This window comes from Engystomops pustulosus, chromosome 6, assembly GCF_040894005.1.
Source record: "Engystomops pustulosus chromosome 6, aEngPut4.maternal, whole genome shotgun sequence".
Lineage (NCBI taxonomy): Eukaryota > Metazoa > Chordata > Amphibia > Anura > Leptodactylidae > Engystomops > Engystomops pustulosus.
Window position 1 is genome coordinate 150,568,298 of NC_092416.1, and position 12,445 is coordinate 150,580,742.

Consider the following 12,445-nt stretch of genomic DNA (forward strand, 5'->3'; position numbering starts at 1 on the left):
CCCACCAACATACTGGTGTCTTAGTGTGAGACAGGTAGCTGGTCCGGTTGCCTTCCTCTATAAATGCTGCTAATTATATTGAGGCATTCTCTAGAATGTTAGAAAAAATTATCCTAACAATGAGATCTCTTTATAATAATATAAACACAGATTGGGCAGATTAACTATTGAAAATACACCCGCATTCTTGAATAATGTGTCAGTAAAGGTGTTCTACATGCCTTGCACCGCATTTGCAAATATAGACTTATAAATAGGGGAATTTATCATTATACGCCGACTCTCTAATGGAAGCCCCGTCCCCTGCAAACGTTTAACGTCCCACTCCCCCACTGGTCGTGCCCCCCATCACACCCCTTTGATATGGAGGTGTTGCGAAGGGGAAAATAATCACGGTTTGCAAGTAATTTCAATTATTTCAGGGTTGTACCCCAAAGAACTGGCTTGCAAGTCCCGATAAATGTCCCCCATAGACTCATACAATATATTAATAGTATTACTGTACTGGGGAAACTTTCTCAGCTCCAGTTATTAATGGTGTTTTCTCATCTTTTATCTTGAAAATAAAAGTTTTAGAATTGCGGGTCTCACATGACTTGTACTGATCTCCCCTGACAACAGTAAATGACAAGGTGTTTGGAAATGCTGTCTTTCTTCATTTACTGAATGAGGTCAAGCAAACTTTGCCCCAAGAAGTCTCCCTAATACAATATCTTCTTAACAGTGGGGGTCTGACACCTGGTCCCTTGAATCAGCTGTCTGAATCAGTCACAGTACTACTGACCTGTGATGTCTCATTCATCAGTCAAATGTCCTGTTTGTAGTTCAGTCCTATTGAAGTGAATGGGGCCTGAGCAGTAATACCAAGTACAGCCACTAAACCATGTACAGCACTTTCAAAGGTAGACTGCAATGAAAAAGACATCGAGATCATCTGAGTGAGTTGGACACATGAGTGAGTGTGATGTGTCCAACCCACAGCGTGTGCTGGCCGGAACATCCAGCCCGAATGCTGCCAACCAGAACTGAATTGACCTGCTGAGTTTTTAGTTACGATTGCTCAGCATTTGTGTTGGATGCAGCACATGATGTGGGCAGGATGTATCTCACTCGCTATTGTGTAAGGGGCCTTAAACAGCATATTGTGGCGGTCAGACCCCAATTGAACTCATATTAATCAATAATCGTTAAAGGGGTTGTACAGCAACAAACATTCCCCTTAATATGCTTTATCATCATGTATCCATGAGCTTTAGAAACCATTTGCTAGCCCTGATCATGGAATGTTTACCCATCAACCTCTTCGGTAACGACCAGAAGTCGGGGTATGATGGGACTTGAAGTCCCTTTGCAGCGTGAGGCGGCCATTTTTATACAACGTTCCAGCACTTGTGGATTAAAAAGTAAAAACTGTTTTAAAATAACAAAATAACCAACATTTATCCCCAAAACATGTATCAAGTTGAGACATGTTTCACAGATGATGGGAATGTTTCTTCTGACATATAATGGCCTCACAACCCCTTTAAATTTAAAAAATCCTGAATACTCCTCTAAACCTTATTTTGGAAACCTATATGAATGGATGGGACAGCGGTTCAAAATGCAGCAGCAGGAGATTATATCCCTCTCCTTATAGGAAGAACATATATACATGTATGTTCCTATGCATTTCAATAGAGGCCGAAGGAAGAGAGAGGGTTAAGTAAGCCATTAGCTGTGTGTATTTTTCTTCTCTCTGACTACCTATGACTAGGACAGACTAGACAACAGCTGTGTCTCTGTGCTGATCCGGGTACCAGCTGCTCCACCTATGTGACCTTTATCCCTATTCTCCATGCTGGTAACCCATCCCCTGGGTTGAGATTAGTTGGATTGTAAAAGCCTTAGTTCAGTCTGACAGGCATTTGTCGCTTGCCATTTGGGACAATCTGAGCCATTTAAAGCAAATCTTATGTATTTGCAAGTAAGATCTGAATTGATCTGAACAGTTTTGGCGCTATATATGGAATGGAAAATCAAATTATTAAAGAAAAAGTAACTGAATAAATCAAAGTATAAACAGATCCTATAATATTTTATCAGATAATACACTAAATCCTTTTAATCTACAAAAAAAAAATTCTAATAATCTTTCACGTTTCAAGTCCAACTTTATCCCGAAAACTTTTCTGTTTGCCTTATAGGTTGGGCTGTTTTCTTTTCCTTCACAGCTATTTTTTATACAGTCCCTGTGAATATTGGTTATGCAACAACATAGGTTAAAGGAAATCTACCATCAGGAATCTACTTACTTAGGCCCCATGCACACGAAGGTGTAGAGAACATATTAAAACAGACGTATATATCTCCAGCATACAACCCCATGCAATTCCAATGTGCAATAGGGCCATCCACATACATGGACGTATATAGAGCATGTCCTATTTTCTCATGTATTTCTGTTCCTTACAGCCAGTAGTAGTCAATGGGAACGTATAAAATACGGGATGAATATGTGCTGCATACGATTGTGCAAGGTATGTGCCGTATATACGTTTAGTTTCCATCTAGGTTCCTAGGATATGGTATGGATATGGTGCAATACGTCCTGTATTTATGGCCAGAATACAGCCGTATATATAGAACAGAAAAGACAATACAGTCGTGTGCATGAGGAGTTAGTAGATCCAGACTGTAGATTCCCCAAATCTAACTCATTCCCATACACTGTTTGCTATTTTCTAAAATGTAGCTTATTTGTTCTAATACTTTATTTTATTTATATACTAATTAGCTGGAGAGGCTACTGGGGCATGGGTCCGGGAGCCGCCTCGTCTGCAGGCAGCATGGACACGTAGGGGGGCTGCTGTGCAGGGGCTACTCGGTGTACGGAGTAGCCCTAGCACCGGATCTCACAGAGGCTACTCCAGTCCCCAGTTGCCTCTGTAGCTAATAAGTATATAAATAAAAGAAATATAAGAAAATAGTAAAAGGTGTATAGGGATGAGATAGGCGCTTTCACATTGGCTTTGGTGCTCAGCTTTGTTGCGTTTTCTTTTGCATCTCTGTTTTTCTTCCGTTTTGTCTCCGTGTCCGCAAAAAAAACAGAAGGTTTAACATCGTTTAGAAAACATCACACCTGGTTTTTCAGCCTCATCAGTAAAAATAAACGGATGATTCATCAGTTTTTTTGCGGACCCATAGCCTTCTACTTCCTCTCATGATCAGCACTCGTGAAAAAAATAGGATGTGTTTCAAAGTTTTTTCCACCTACAACGGATCAGTGAAAATACAAGCCAATGTGAAAACACTCATAGAAATCAATGGATTTGTGAGGCTTCCGTGGAAATCACTGAAACACGAACATGAAAAACAACTTTAGGGTACATTCACACAGCGGTATGCCCGCCGTGCGGACATACCGCCGTGTGCTGGAGAGGAGGAGGAGGCGGCCCCTCCTCCCTCCATAGAGAATAGCGGCGCGCACGGCCGCACACACGCCAAAAGATAGAGCATGCTCTATCTTTTTGCGGTGTGCGGGCCGGATCGGTGCCACACATGTGTGGCACCGCATCTGCGCCGCGCCGCTATTGCCGTCTATGGGGACGTACATCCGGCCACAAATTTGCGGCCGCATGTACGTCCCCACAGACGGCCATGTGAATGTGCCCTTAATGTGAAATAGCCGTTAGATTTGAGGAATCTATCATCTGAATCTATAAATAAGTAGATTCCTGATGGTAAATTTCCTGTAAAGGGATTAGTTGGCTAATATGGGATAATATGGGATCTAAAGTAAATCTAAACCTTATTGAAGCACCCAAACAAATGAGATTACAGCAGCTCGGATTTGCATCATGCTCGCTGCAGGACGTTGCTCTATAATCCAGCAGCAATGTCCTGCAGCCTCACCCCTTCTTCATTTGCATTCAATGCTTTTTTTTATTTTCCTGCCCTAGAATTGAGGTGTCAATGATACAACTGTATTTGTTCTATACAAACACTCTCCTATACCGTAGAGATTAAAATTAGTTTCACCTCCCTGCCCCCTCTTGTTAACGCATCACCTAATAATAGACCCATGTAGATACTACATACAGTGATGCCTCCAGGCACAGAAAATACCTGCAACCCGTGGTGGGCGCAATTTTACTCCACCCTTCTTTCATACTATCAGCACCACCCTTATAGAGCAGCTATAAGGCGAATCTGTTGGGCTTATTTGGGGAACCAGACCACCCACAGGCCCTTATGGGCCATCGGTTTAGTGTCCCAAATTGCCCTGTAGAAATTTTTATGTGGGTGTGTGAAAAATATTACTACTTAGTAGCCCCAATACCCTGATGACTAAGCAAAACTGTGATAGTGGAGCACTGAAACTGCACTTTTGTGTGTATGCAGCTGTACACTGTGCCAATCTAGAAGCTGCTTTGTCGCCTGGCACCAAATCCGCACCAATCTCATTGCATCGACCTATCATAAGGATACACCATAATTATCTAGTCTTGGATCATCCCTCTAATTTTTGAACAATGAAGGCCTCATGCACATGACCGTACGGGGCACATATTAATGGCTGCATACGTCCCCCATAGAGGGCTGTGGCGCCCAGACTTGGTACGTAGAGCACAACAAGTTGACAACATCGACGGCTGTGCGGCTACTATTTTCTATGGATATCGCTCACCCGCCATACGTTTGTGTGCATGAAGCCTAAATGTCTTGCTGATCCCATTAGATTAATGTCAACCAATCCTGCCCCTCATAGTCAGACACTCTCCATGTAATTGGATTTATTGTAAATTATTCAACATTTTGATTAAATCATATTAAATCATTAATTAGCTAAAGTTGCAAATGTTTCTTGTATTTTACCATATTATTGGTGTCTTCAGGGGGACAGCAATGATATCTGTAAGACAAATCAGGCATCACTTTACATATGAATTCACAAGATTGCAGTGCACATACAGCATTGAGGCAGGACTAATATGCATCTACTGAGGGTACATAAACCCAAGACCAAAAAGAAAAAGGATCCGGCACTCAACATGCACTCAACAGAGTAAATCTTCCAATTTTTTATTCTTTAAAATCGTTGTACATTAAAATTGTGGTCACATCGCAACAGACAAATCTCTGATTGACGCGTTTCGGCTTTCCAGCCTTAGTCTAGATCTCGATGCATCCAGATCTTGTTTTGTTTTGACTTACCAGCGATTGTCTAGCTCTAGACGTATCTAGATCTGGTCAGCCGTAGTCTTGATCTAATCTTGAAGATTTACTCTGGATGTTGAGTGTCGGATCCTTTTTCTTCTTGGACATTGTTTATAATCCACTTGGGTTTCAGGTCCTTCCGTGCACCGCATTCAAATCTCACAATTTGGACTGTGTTCACGATATCCGAGGGCATTTTCTGAGTGTGTTTATAACTTGCAGAACTTGCATTGGACACCAACCCATTGGGGCTTATTTGCTAAGGGTCCGCGGCCACACTTTTTCCAAAATTTTTTTGGGGATTTGCACCGCTGAGACAGGTATTTAACTGGGGATTGTGTCGCACGCGATCGAACTGTGGTGTAGCTGCTCCAGCTTTCATGTGATAGAAATCGGGGCGGCCGACTGCCAGACTATCTGACTGATTCGGACTGAGCATGGGATTTAACTTTCAAATTCTGTTGCAAAATCAATCATTTACATGCACCTGGAAGAAGAAGGTGAACTCTGTTGGACCTTAACAGGGAAGTGACACATGCAGGATATCGGGCGCATGATCTTCCTGAATCGCGGCACAGTGCATGATGGTTGAACCATGCACTTTCTGTGAACTCCGCAGGACCGGGTAAGTAAATGTGCCCCAATGTATTCAATGATCTTTTTCAGATATGAAATTTTTACCCTGCTGAAACTCACAGCATCTTTATCACAGCCAAGACCAGATGGGGTAAATGGTACAGACGGGTTGCAAATCTTCTCTATATACTGTATCTCTGTTTTATCTCACTTCTGGTATTGGCTTACAATAATTTAAGAATAATAAGAAGAAACAAATGGATTGTGAGCTGACCTTAAGGATGGCTAAATACCATATTGCAGGACATATGCAGGCCAATGAACCTCCTCTAAAAGTAAATACACTTAAGACCACTGTCAACTTATCCATCACCAATCTCGGCTGAGCATGCATGTTTACTACAAGAGGTATCAGTCACTTATCTCTTGAGCAAACAAAGGATTGAAAGGACTGAAAGCCGCATGCCCACATGTATCCTGGCACTCACACTGCGCCCCCTACACAATAGATAGTCAGCAGATTCCTCTGGAAGCAGTGGGATACGCTGACATTTTATGTGTGTGCTTAGCTGTAGTCATTCTTACATTAACTTACTATGTTTGTGAAATTGTTTGTCCTTGGTAAACAATAGGGATCCGCAGAGGTCTATTGTGTGACAGTGTAATGCCTGCAGACCTGCAGGGGAAACGAGCTGGGAATTCACACAATTAGTAATTGATCAGTATTTTGTATCAGTATTTGTAAGCCATAAAAACAAAGTTGCTGGCATGGTCTCTTATGCATCCTCTCATCCTTTTCTAAGACTTTAGAAGGCTTATAACTTTAAAGGGGGTTGTCCACTTTCAGCAAATAATTGATATTGCTTGTGTAAGAAAAGTTATACAATTTTCCAATATACTTTCTGTATCAATTCCTCACAGTTTTCAAGATCTCTGCTTGCTGTCATTCTGTAGAAAGTTTTTATGTTACTTCCAGTGGACAGAAATCTGTCCATGGTCACACCGGTGCACGGCTCGTTATAACATAAAGCTCTGATTACTCTCTGTGATACTAACGAGCCGCGAACCTGTGTGACCACGGACAGATTTCTATAGCAGGACAGCAAGCAGAGATCTCAAAAACAAAGAGGAAGTCATACAGAAAGTATATTGGAAAATTGTATAACTTTTCCTTACACAAACCATATCAATTATTTGCTGAAAGTAGACAACCTCTTTAAGTTAGATTTTTTGCGTTTTCATGAAAATCGACAAGACTAACATTTTTTGCGGCCTGCTTACCTTTTAAGTTACTTTGACCCCCTAATAACAGTAGTAAAACCCATAAATTACCCCATTATAGAAACTATACCCAAGAACGTACTTAAAACTACTTTTAAGAAGTTTGTTCTGTTTCACAGTGGTAAAAACAAAATGGGGATGCAATTTTGATATTGTAGTTTTTTTGGCTAAATTAATTTATTTTTTGCAAAATGTATACATTTACAAAGAATCAAATGCCAAAATGCACCATAACATTTTTTACTGAATTTCTCCTGAATATGTCGATATGTGGGCACACAGCCAGGCCTTAAAGGGAACCTGTCAGCAGAAATTGGCCTAATAAACCACTAGCAGTATGTTGCCAAGCAACTGAACACCTTCCAGATTGCGTTTCTTTCATGACTCAGTGTGGTGTCCTCATCCAGATAATCTACTTTGAAGTCAGATGTAAATTGGTTGTATAAAGTCAAGGAATGAGAGATTTTAAAGGGAACCTGTCATCAGAAATTGGCCTAATAGACCACTAGTAGTATATTGTCAAGCAGCTGAGCAGCTTCAAGATGATGTTTCTTTCATGCCCTGGTGTGGTGGCATCATCCAGAAAATCAACTTTGAAGTGAGATGTAAATTGGTTTTATGAAGTCAAGGAGGCGAAGAGTTTAACATTGACGTCAAGCTTTCCTTGCCTTGGAACACCCTGTTCCCTGAAATTGAAATCCTCAGTCCAGGGACATCATTGATCAGATCTCCTGAAGTCTGGCGCATGATGTCAGTCACAAGCAGGGCCGGATTAAGGGTGGTGGGGGCCCCTGGGCCCAAACTGGTGGGGGCCCTTCCAACAATGTATTTGGAAGTATATAGCCTGCCAGTCCCCTGTAGTATGTAGCCTGCCAGCCCCCTGTAGTATGTAGCCTGCCAGTTCCCTGTAGTATGTAGCCTGCCAGCCCCCTGTAGTATGTAGCCTGCAGGCCCCTGTAGTATATAGCCAGCAGCCCCCTGTAGTATACAGCTTCCAGCCCCCTGCAGAAAACAGCCACCAGCCCCCTGCAGAATACAGTCACCAGCCCTCTGCAGAATACAGCCACCAGCCCCCTGCAGAATACAGCCACCAGCCCCCTATAGGAAATGGCCACAAAATAATAAACTTTATACTTACCTCACCTTCCCCTCCAGTGATCCCACGACGCTGCAGGCTCTTCCTCGCTCTTCAGGCAGCCGCCGCCCACTGAAGACACAGCTTCTATCGCTGGGGAAGATTGCCAATGCACTGTTTTGGTGGCAGCATGTAGTGATTGGACGCCGACAGTCATCACGTCATCACTCGCCACCGTCGTCCCATCACAACCTGCTGACAGGGGGCAGTGTGTCTCACAGAGACAGTCAGCTCACAGAGACTGAAACAGAGACTGAGTGAAAGTGGTGGGGGCCCCGGGGCTCGAGCCCCAGGAGCCCCTCTTTTAATCCGGCCCTGGTCACAAGGGAGGAGGTGTTCAGAGGGAGAGAGAGCTTGATTTCAGTGTTAAACTCTCCACCTCCCTGACTTTATACATCTAACTTACATCTCACTTCAAAGTAGATTTTCTGGATGAGGCCAACAAGCTGGGCCATGAAAGAAACAAGATCTAGAAGCCGCTCAGCTGCTTGAAACCATATTGGTAGTGGTTTATTAGGCCAATTTCTGATGAAAGGTTTCCTTTAACACTGAACTCAAGCTCACTCTTCCTCAGAAAGCCCTTTTCACTGTAATTGATGGTCATTGATCCAGAGTGATGCCACCACACTGGGCCATGAAAGAAACAAAAACTAGAAGGTGTTATGCATTTTGAACAGTATACTGGCAGTGGTTTATTAGGCCAATTGCTGATGACAGTAGTGCCATTCAAATAAGATTTGCCTTGTCAAATTGTATAGGCTATAAGTTGTTTTCTTTTTTTTTTCGTAGTGTGGACATATTTTTTGCACTTTATAGATTGTCTATATCTTTGGTTATATATATATATTGTTGTCTATGTCTTATTGATCAGATTTTATTAACGCTTCCTGGGTAGTGGAAAAGAAAATAATTGATTCTTGTTTTTGATTTTTAGCATATGGATGAGGGGCGTTTACTGTACCATGACGAAAAATATGTTATCTTTATTCTGTGGGCGTCTACGATTATGACGATAGCTCATATATAATTTTATTTGCCCAATTTTACTAAATAAAAACAAAAGATGGAAAAAAGCTCATTCTTTTTAGCATTTTCATCTTCAAAAGGTATTGTATAACTTCTGTATTTTTCTGATGACAGAGCTGGTTGAGCGTAAGAAAATTTGTTCTTCTCAGTTATATCATTTTGGGCCACTGTCAGGATTCGGGATGCGTGGATCCACTGGACCACCACGGGAGGTGGTATTAGCCGTCACCCGGGACTGGAATCTAAGTGGCACCTGGTCTTCACGGGATGGTCTTGCTGCAGCAGGGTACCCAGGAGGCACAGGAACGCAGGATAATGTAGGGAGCATTCTCTAAGGCTGTGATTCACAAAGATCCGGCAGGGTGTGATGGGAGAGGCAGGTTTAAATAGCCTTATGGGAAAATGGCCAGCGCCAATTAATGGTGCTCTGGCCCTTTAAATTTCCTGAGGCCTGCGCTCGCCCTAGGACACAGGGATGCGCACGTACTGAGTGAGGCTGGGACTCAGGAGAGAGGTGGGAGGCGCTGGCGCTGCACCAGCGGGGAGCGAAGGCACAGGTGAGCCCGCAACCCGTGACAGCCACATAACATAACAGCCACCTTTTTTTGTAAAGGTATTTGATGAAAAGTTTTCTGGAAGTTTTTCTTTTGTATAGCGTTCACTATGGGGGTCGAATGTGAGTTTTCAAATTATGTGAGTTTTTTTGTGTTTTTTTTTTTTTACTGTATAAGGTATTTCTATGGAAGGGATGTTTTTCAAGTACTTTAACTCTGTTTATTTTCAATTATACAAATGTGTTTCACTTATTGTTTTTTATTTTTATACATTGTTTAAACTTGGACTTGAACAATGCTCTGATCACTGATCACTAGTCCAAATCACTGCACTACTAATATAATACAGTGCGGTATAATGTAACTGACACATGCTCAGTAAGTTATGGGCCGCATTGTGGGCCGCAGAGTGAGTGGTACTTCTGCCTTGCAGCGCTGGGGTTCTTGGTTCACCCAGGTCAACATCTGCAAAGAGTTTGTATGTTCTCTCCGTGTTTGTGTGGGTTTCCTCTGGGTACTCTGGTTTCCTCCCACACTCCTAGACATACTGGTAGGGTGTTTAGATTGTGAGCCCCATGGTGACAGGGACCAATGTGACATGCTTTGTGCAACGCTGCATAATCTGTGTGCGCTATATAAATAAAGAATTATTATTATTAAGTTACAGTGTGGCCCTCCTTGGATGCAGGGCCTGACATCTCTAAATATTGGGCAGCCCTGGGGTACACATACGACCTCGGGGCTGCTAAGGGAAGGATCAGATCTCCTAGGCGGGTCCCATCCAGGGGGGAAAATAGCTGCATTCCCCTTGCATGCCATGGTCAACACCCATGATTGAAGTTTTCTCCAATTGTGGGGGCTACAGGAGGGTGTCATATGTTGTGATATACACCCGCATGACATAATAGTACTGCAGGGGTTGGCACGTCACTGCGGTCTGTGCTGTACTATTGTGTCCCAAATTGGGAGGCGGTTATGATACCTTGGACACATTGGTCTACAGCATCATTGATGGCAGTGCTAATTGGTCAATGCTTGCTGCAACACAAAGCTCAGTGGGTCACTGGTTGTGTAATCCTGATCTAAGGCCTCATGCACATGACCGTTTTGGGAAAGTGATCCCCTGTTTACAGCTCGTTTCAGCACCGTTCCCCCCGCTTGCCGATGTCCATATTATATTAATGGCATCGGTTGTGTGCACAAGGTCTAACAGGTTTTATCATCCACCCAGTCAAAGTACATCGGGGGCCACAATGTAAGAAGGAGGAAGAGAGGGCCACAATGTAAAGAGGAGGAGGCAATGGACCACAATGTATGGAATAGGGGCCACAATGTATGGAGGAGGGGCCACAATGCATGGAGGAGGGGCCACAATGTATGGAGGAGGGACACAATGTAAAAAGGAGTCCAGAATTTGGTGATGAGAAGGGGTCACCATGTAAGGAGGTGGAGGTCACAATGTGAGGGCAACAGGTCCAGTATGTAAAGGGGGGGGGGGGGGGAGACCACAATGTAAGGAAGAAGGCAATAATGTAAGGAGGAGGGAGAGAGGGACCACAGTGTAAGGAGGAGGGGGCCACGATATAAGAAAGAGTTCACAATGTCAGTGGGACAGGGCCACAATGTGAGGGGGGAAGGCCACGATGTAAGGAGGAGGAGAGAATAGAAAGCTATGGTATTGTAAGTGAGGGGAAAGGGAAGAAATGTAATTGCTGAAAATGTAATGGCTGACATTTTACAGTATAGGTGCGTCTAAGGCGCGGGTCATTGTACATGGTGGGGTGTCACAGGACAATCTCAAAAGTTGGGTGGTATGAGAGCATAAAGCGTTATTCACTCCCTTCTCACAGCAGATCTACAACACGCACTGCAGCAGCCATATGGGGAGGTATCAATGTGGATATAGCACTCAAAGTGTATGACGCCCAGCACTACAAAACACATGGCACCCCCGCTCCTCTGTGCTCTGTAATATAGGAATAATGGAGGAATAAATAGTTAAATGTCCTTACCTTCTCTGCCACCTCGTTTGTCGTTTTGTCTTCGTAGCACTTTGCAGCTTTCACTTTCATTTCTCTTAGAGGAAAATCTAGAAAGAAAAAAAAGTGTGGAATTTCCTGCAGTCATAATTCACAAGACTCTGCCCTGATTCCCAGATAGAGGTGTATTTACACACTGCAGATTTGTTACAGGCGGTTCCACAATCCATTGACATGCGAAGAACGAATGTTATTTTCAATTATTTGGTTATAATTCTGCCACGTGTGAATATATACTCTAACATTGGTTTTACATTCTATGGTCACATAACTACATTGTCTGCTGGGGTCTGGGTATAACACAGATATCAACTTGCAGCCATATACACTTCTGTCTATATGATTTATAGATCAGCTACACCAATGAATGGCTAATGTAAACAGAGTGAAGTAGCGGGTGGAAAAATGTTCTCCTTAAACAGTTTTCTGGTGTAAGTCAGTGGGGGTCCAAGGAATCAGGAGCTTATATTAAAGGGGTATCCCACAAAGACAAATTCTTAAAGGATTCTTACACCAGGATAAAGGAAGGCAAACCAAGCACACTGACGGTGGTGTGTGCCCCCTATGGGAGGATCTGCTCTTTAAGCTTCCTATGTCCTTGTTTTTAAGAGTAAAAAGCCTTTAACTTAAGGGCT

At 43.0% G+C, this 12,445-nt stretch overlaps 1 protein-coding gene across 3 annotated transcripts in view; it reads right to left on the reverse strand.

The window, feature by feature from the left end:
* Positions 1-11,905, reverse strand: part of IFI35 (interferon induced protein 35) — a 34,811-nt gene extending 22,906 nt beyond the window's left edge. The window contains exons 1-3 of one of the 3 annotated variants that reach the window (XM_072111788.1): positions 11,784-11,905; positions 4,858-4,894; positions 785-907 (exon numbers count right to left, since the gene is read on the reverse strand). In XM_072111788.1, the coding sequence (XP_071967889.1) occupies positions 785-802 (18 nt within the window). In that variant the 5' untranslated portion in view covers positions 803-907; positions 4,858-4,894; positions 11,784-11,905. The remainder of the gene's footprint in view (positions 1-784; positions 908-4,857; positions 4,895-11,783) is intronic. The other 2 variants (XM_072111789.1, XM_072111787.1) reach the window with 2 other exon arrangements.
* Positions 11,906-12,445: the final 540 nt, after the last annotated feature.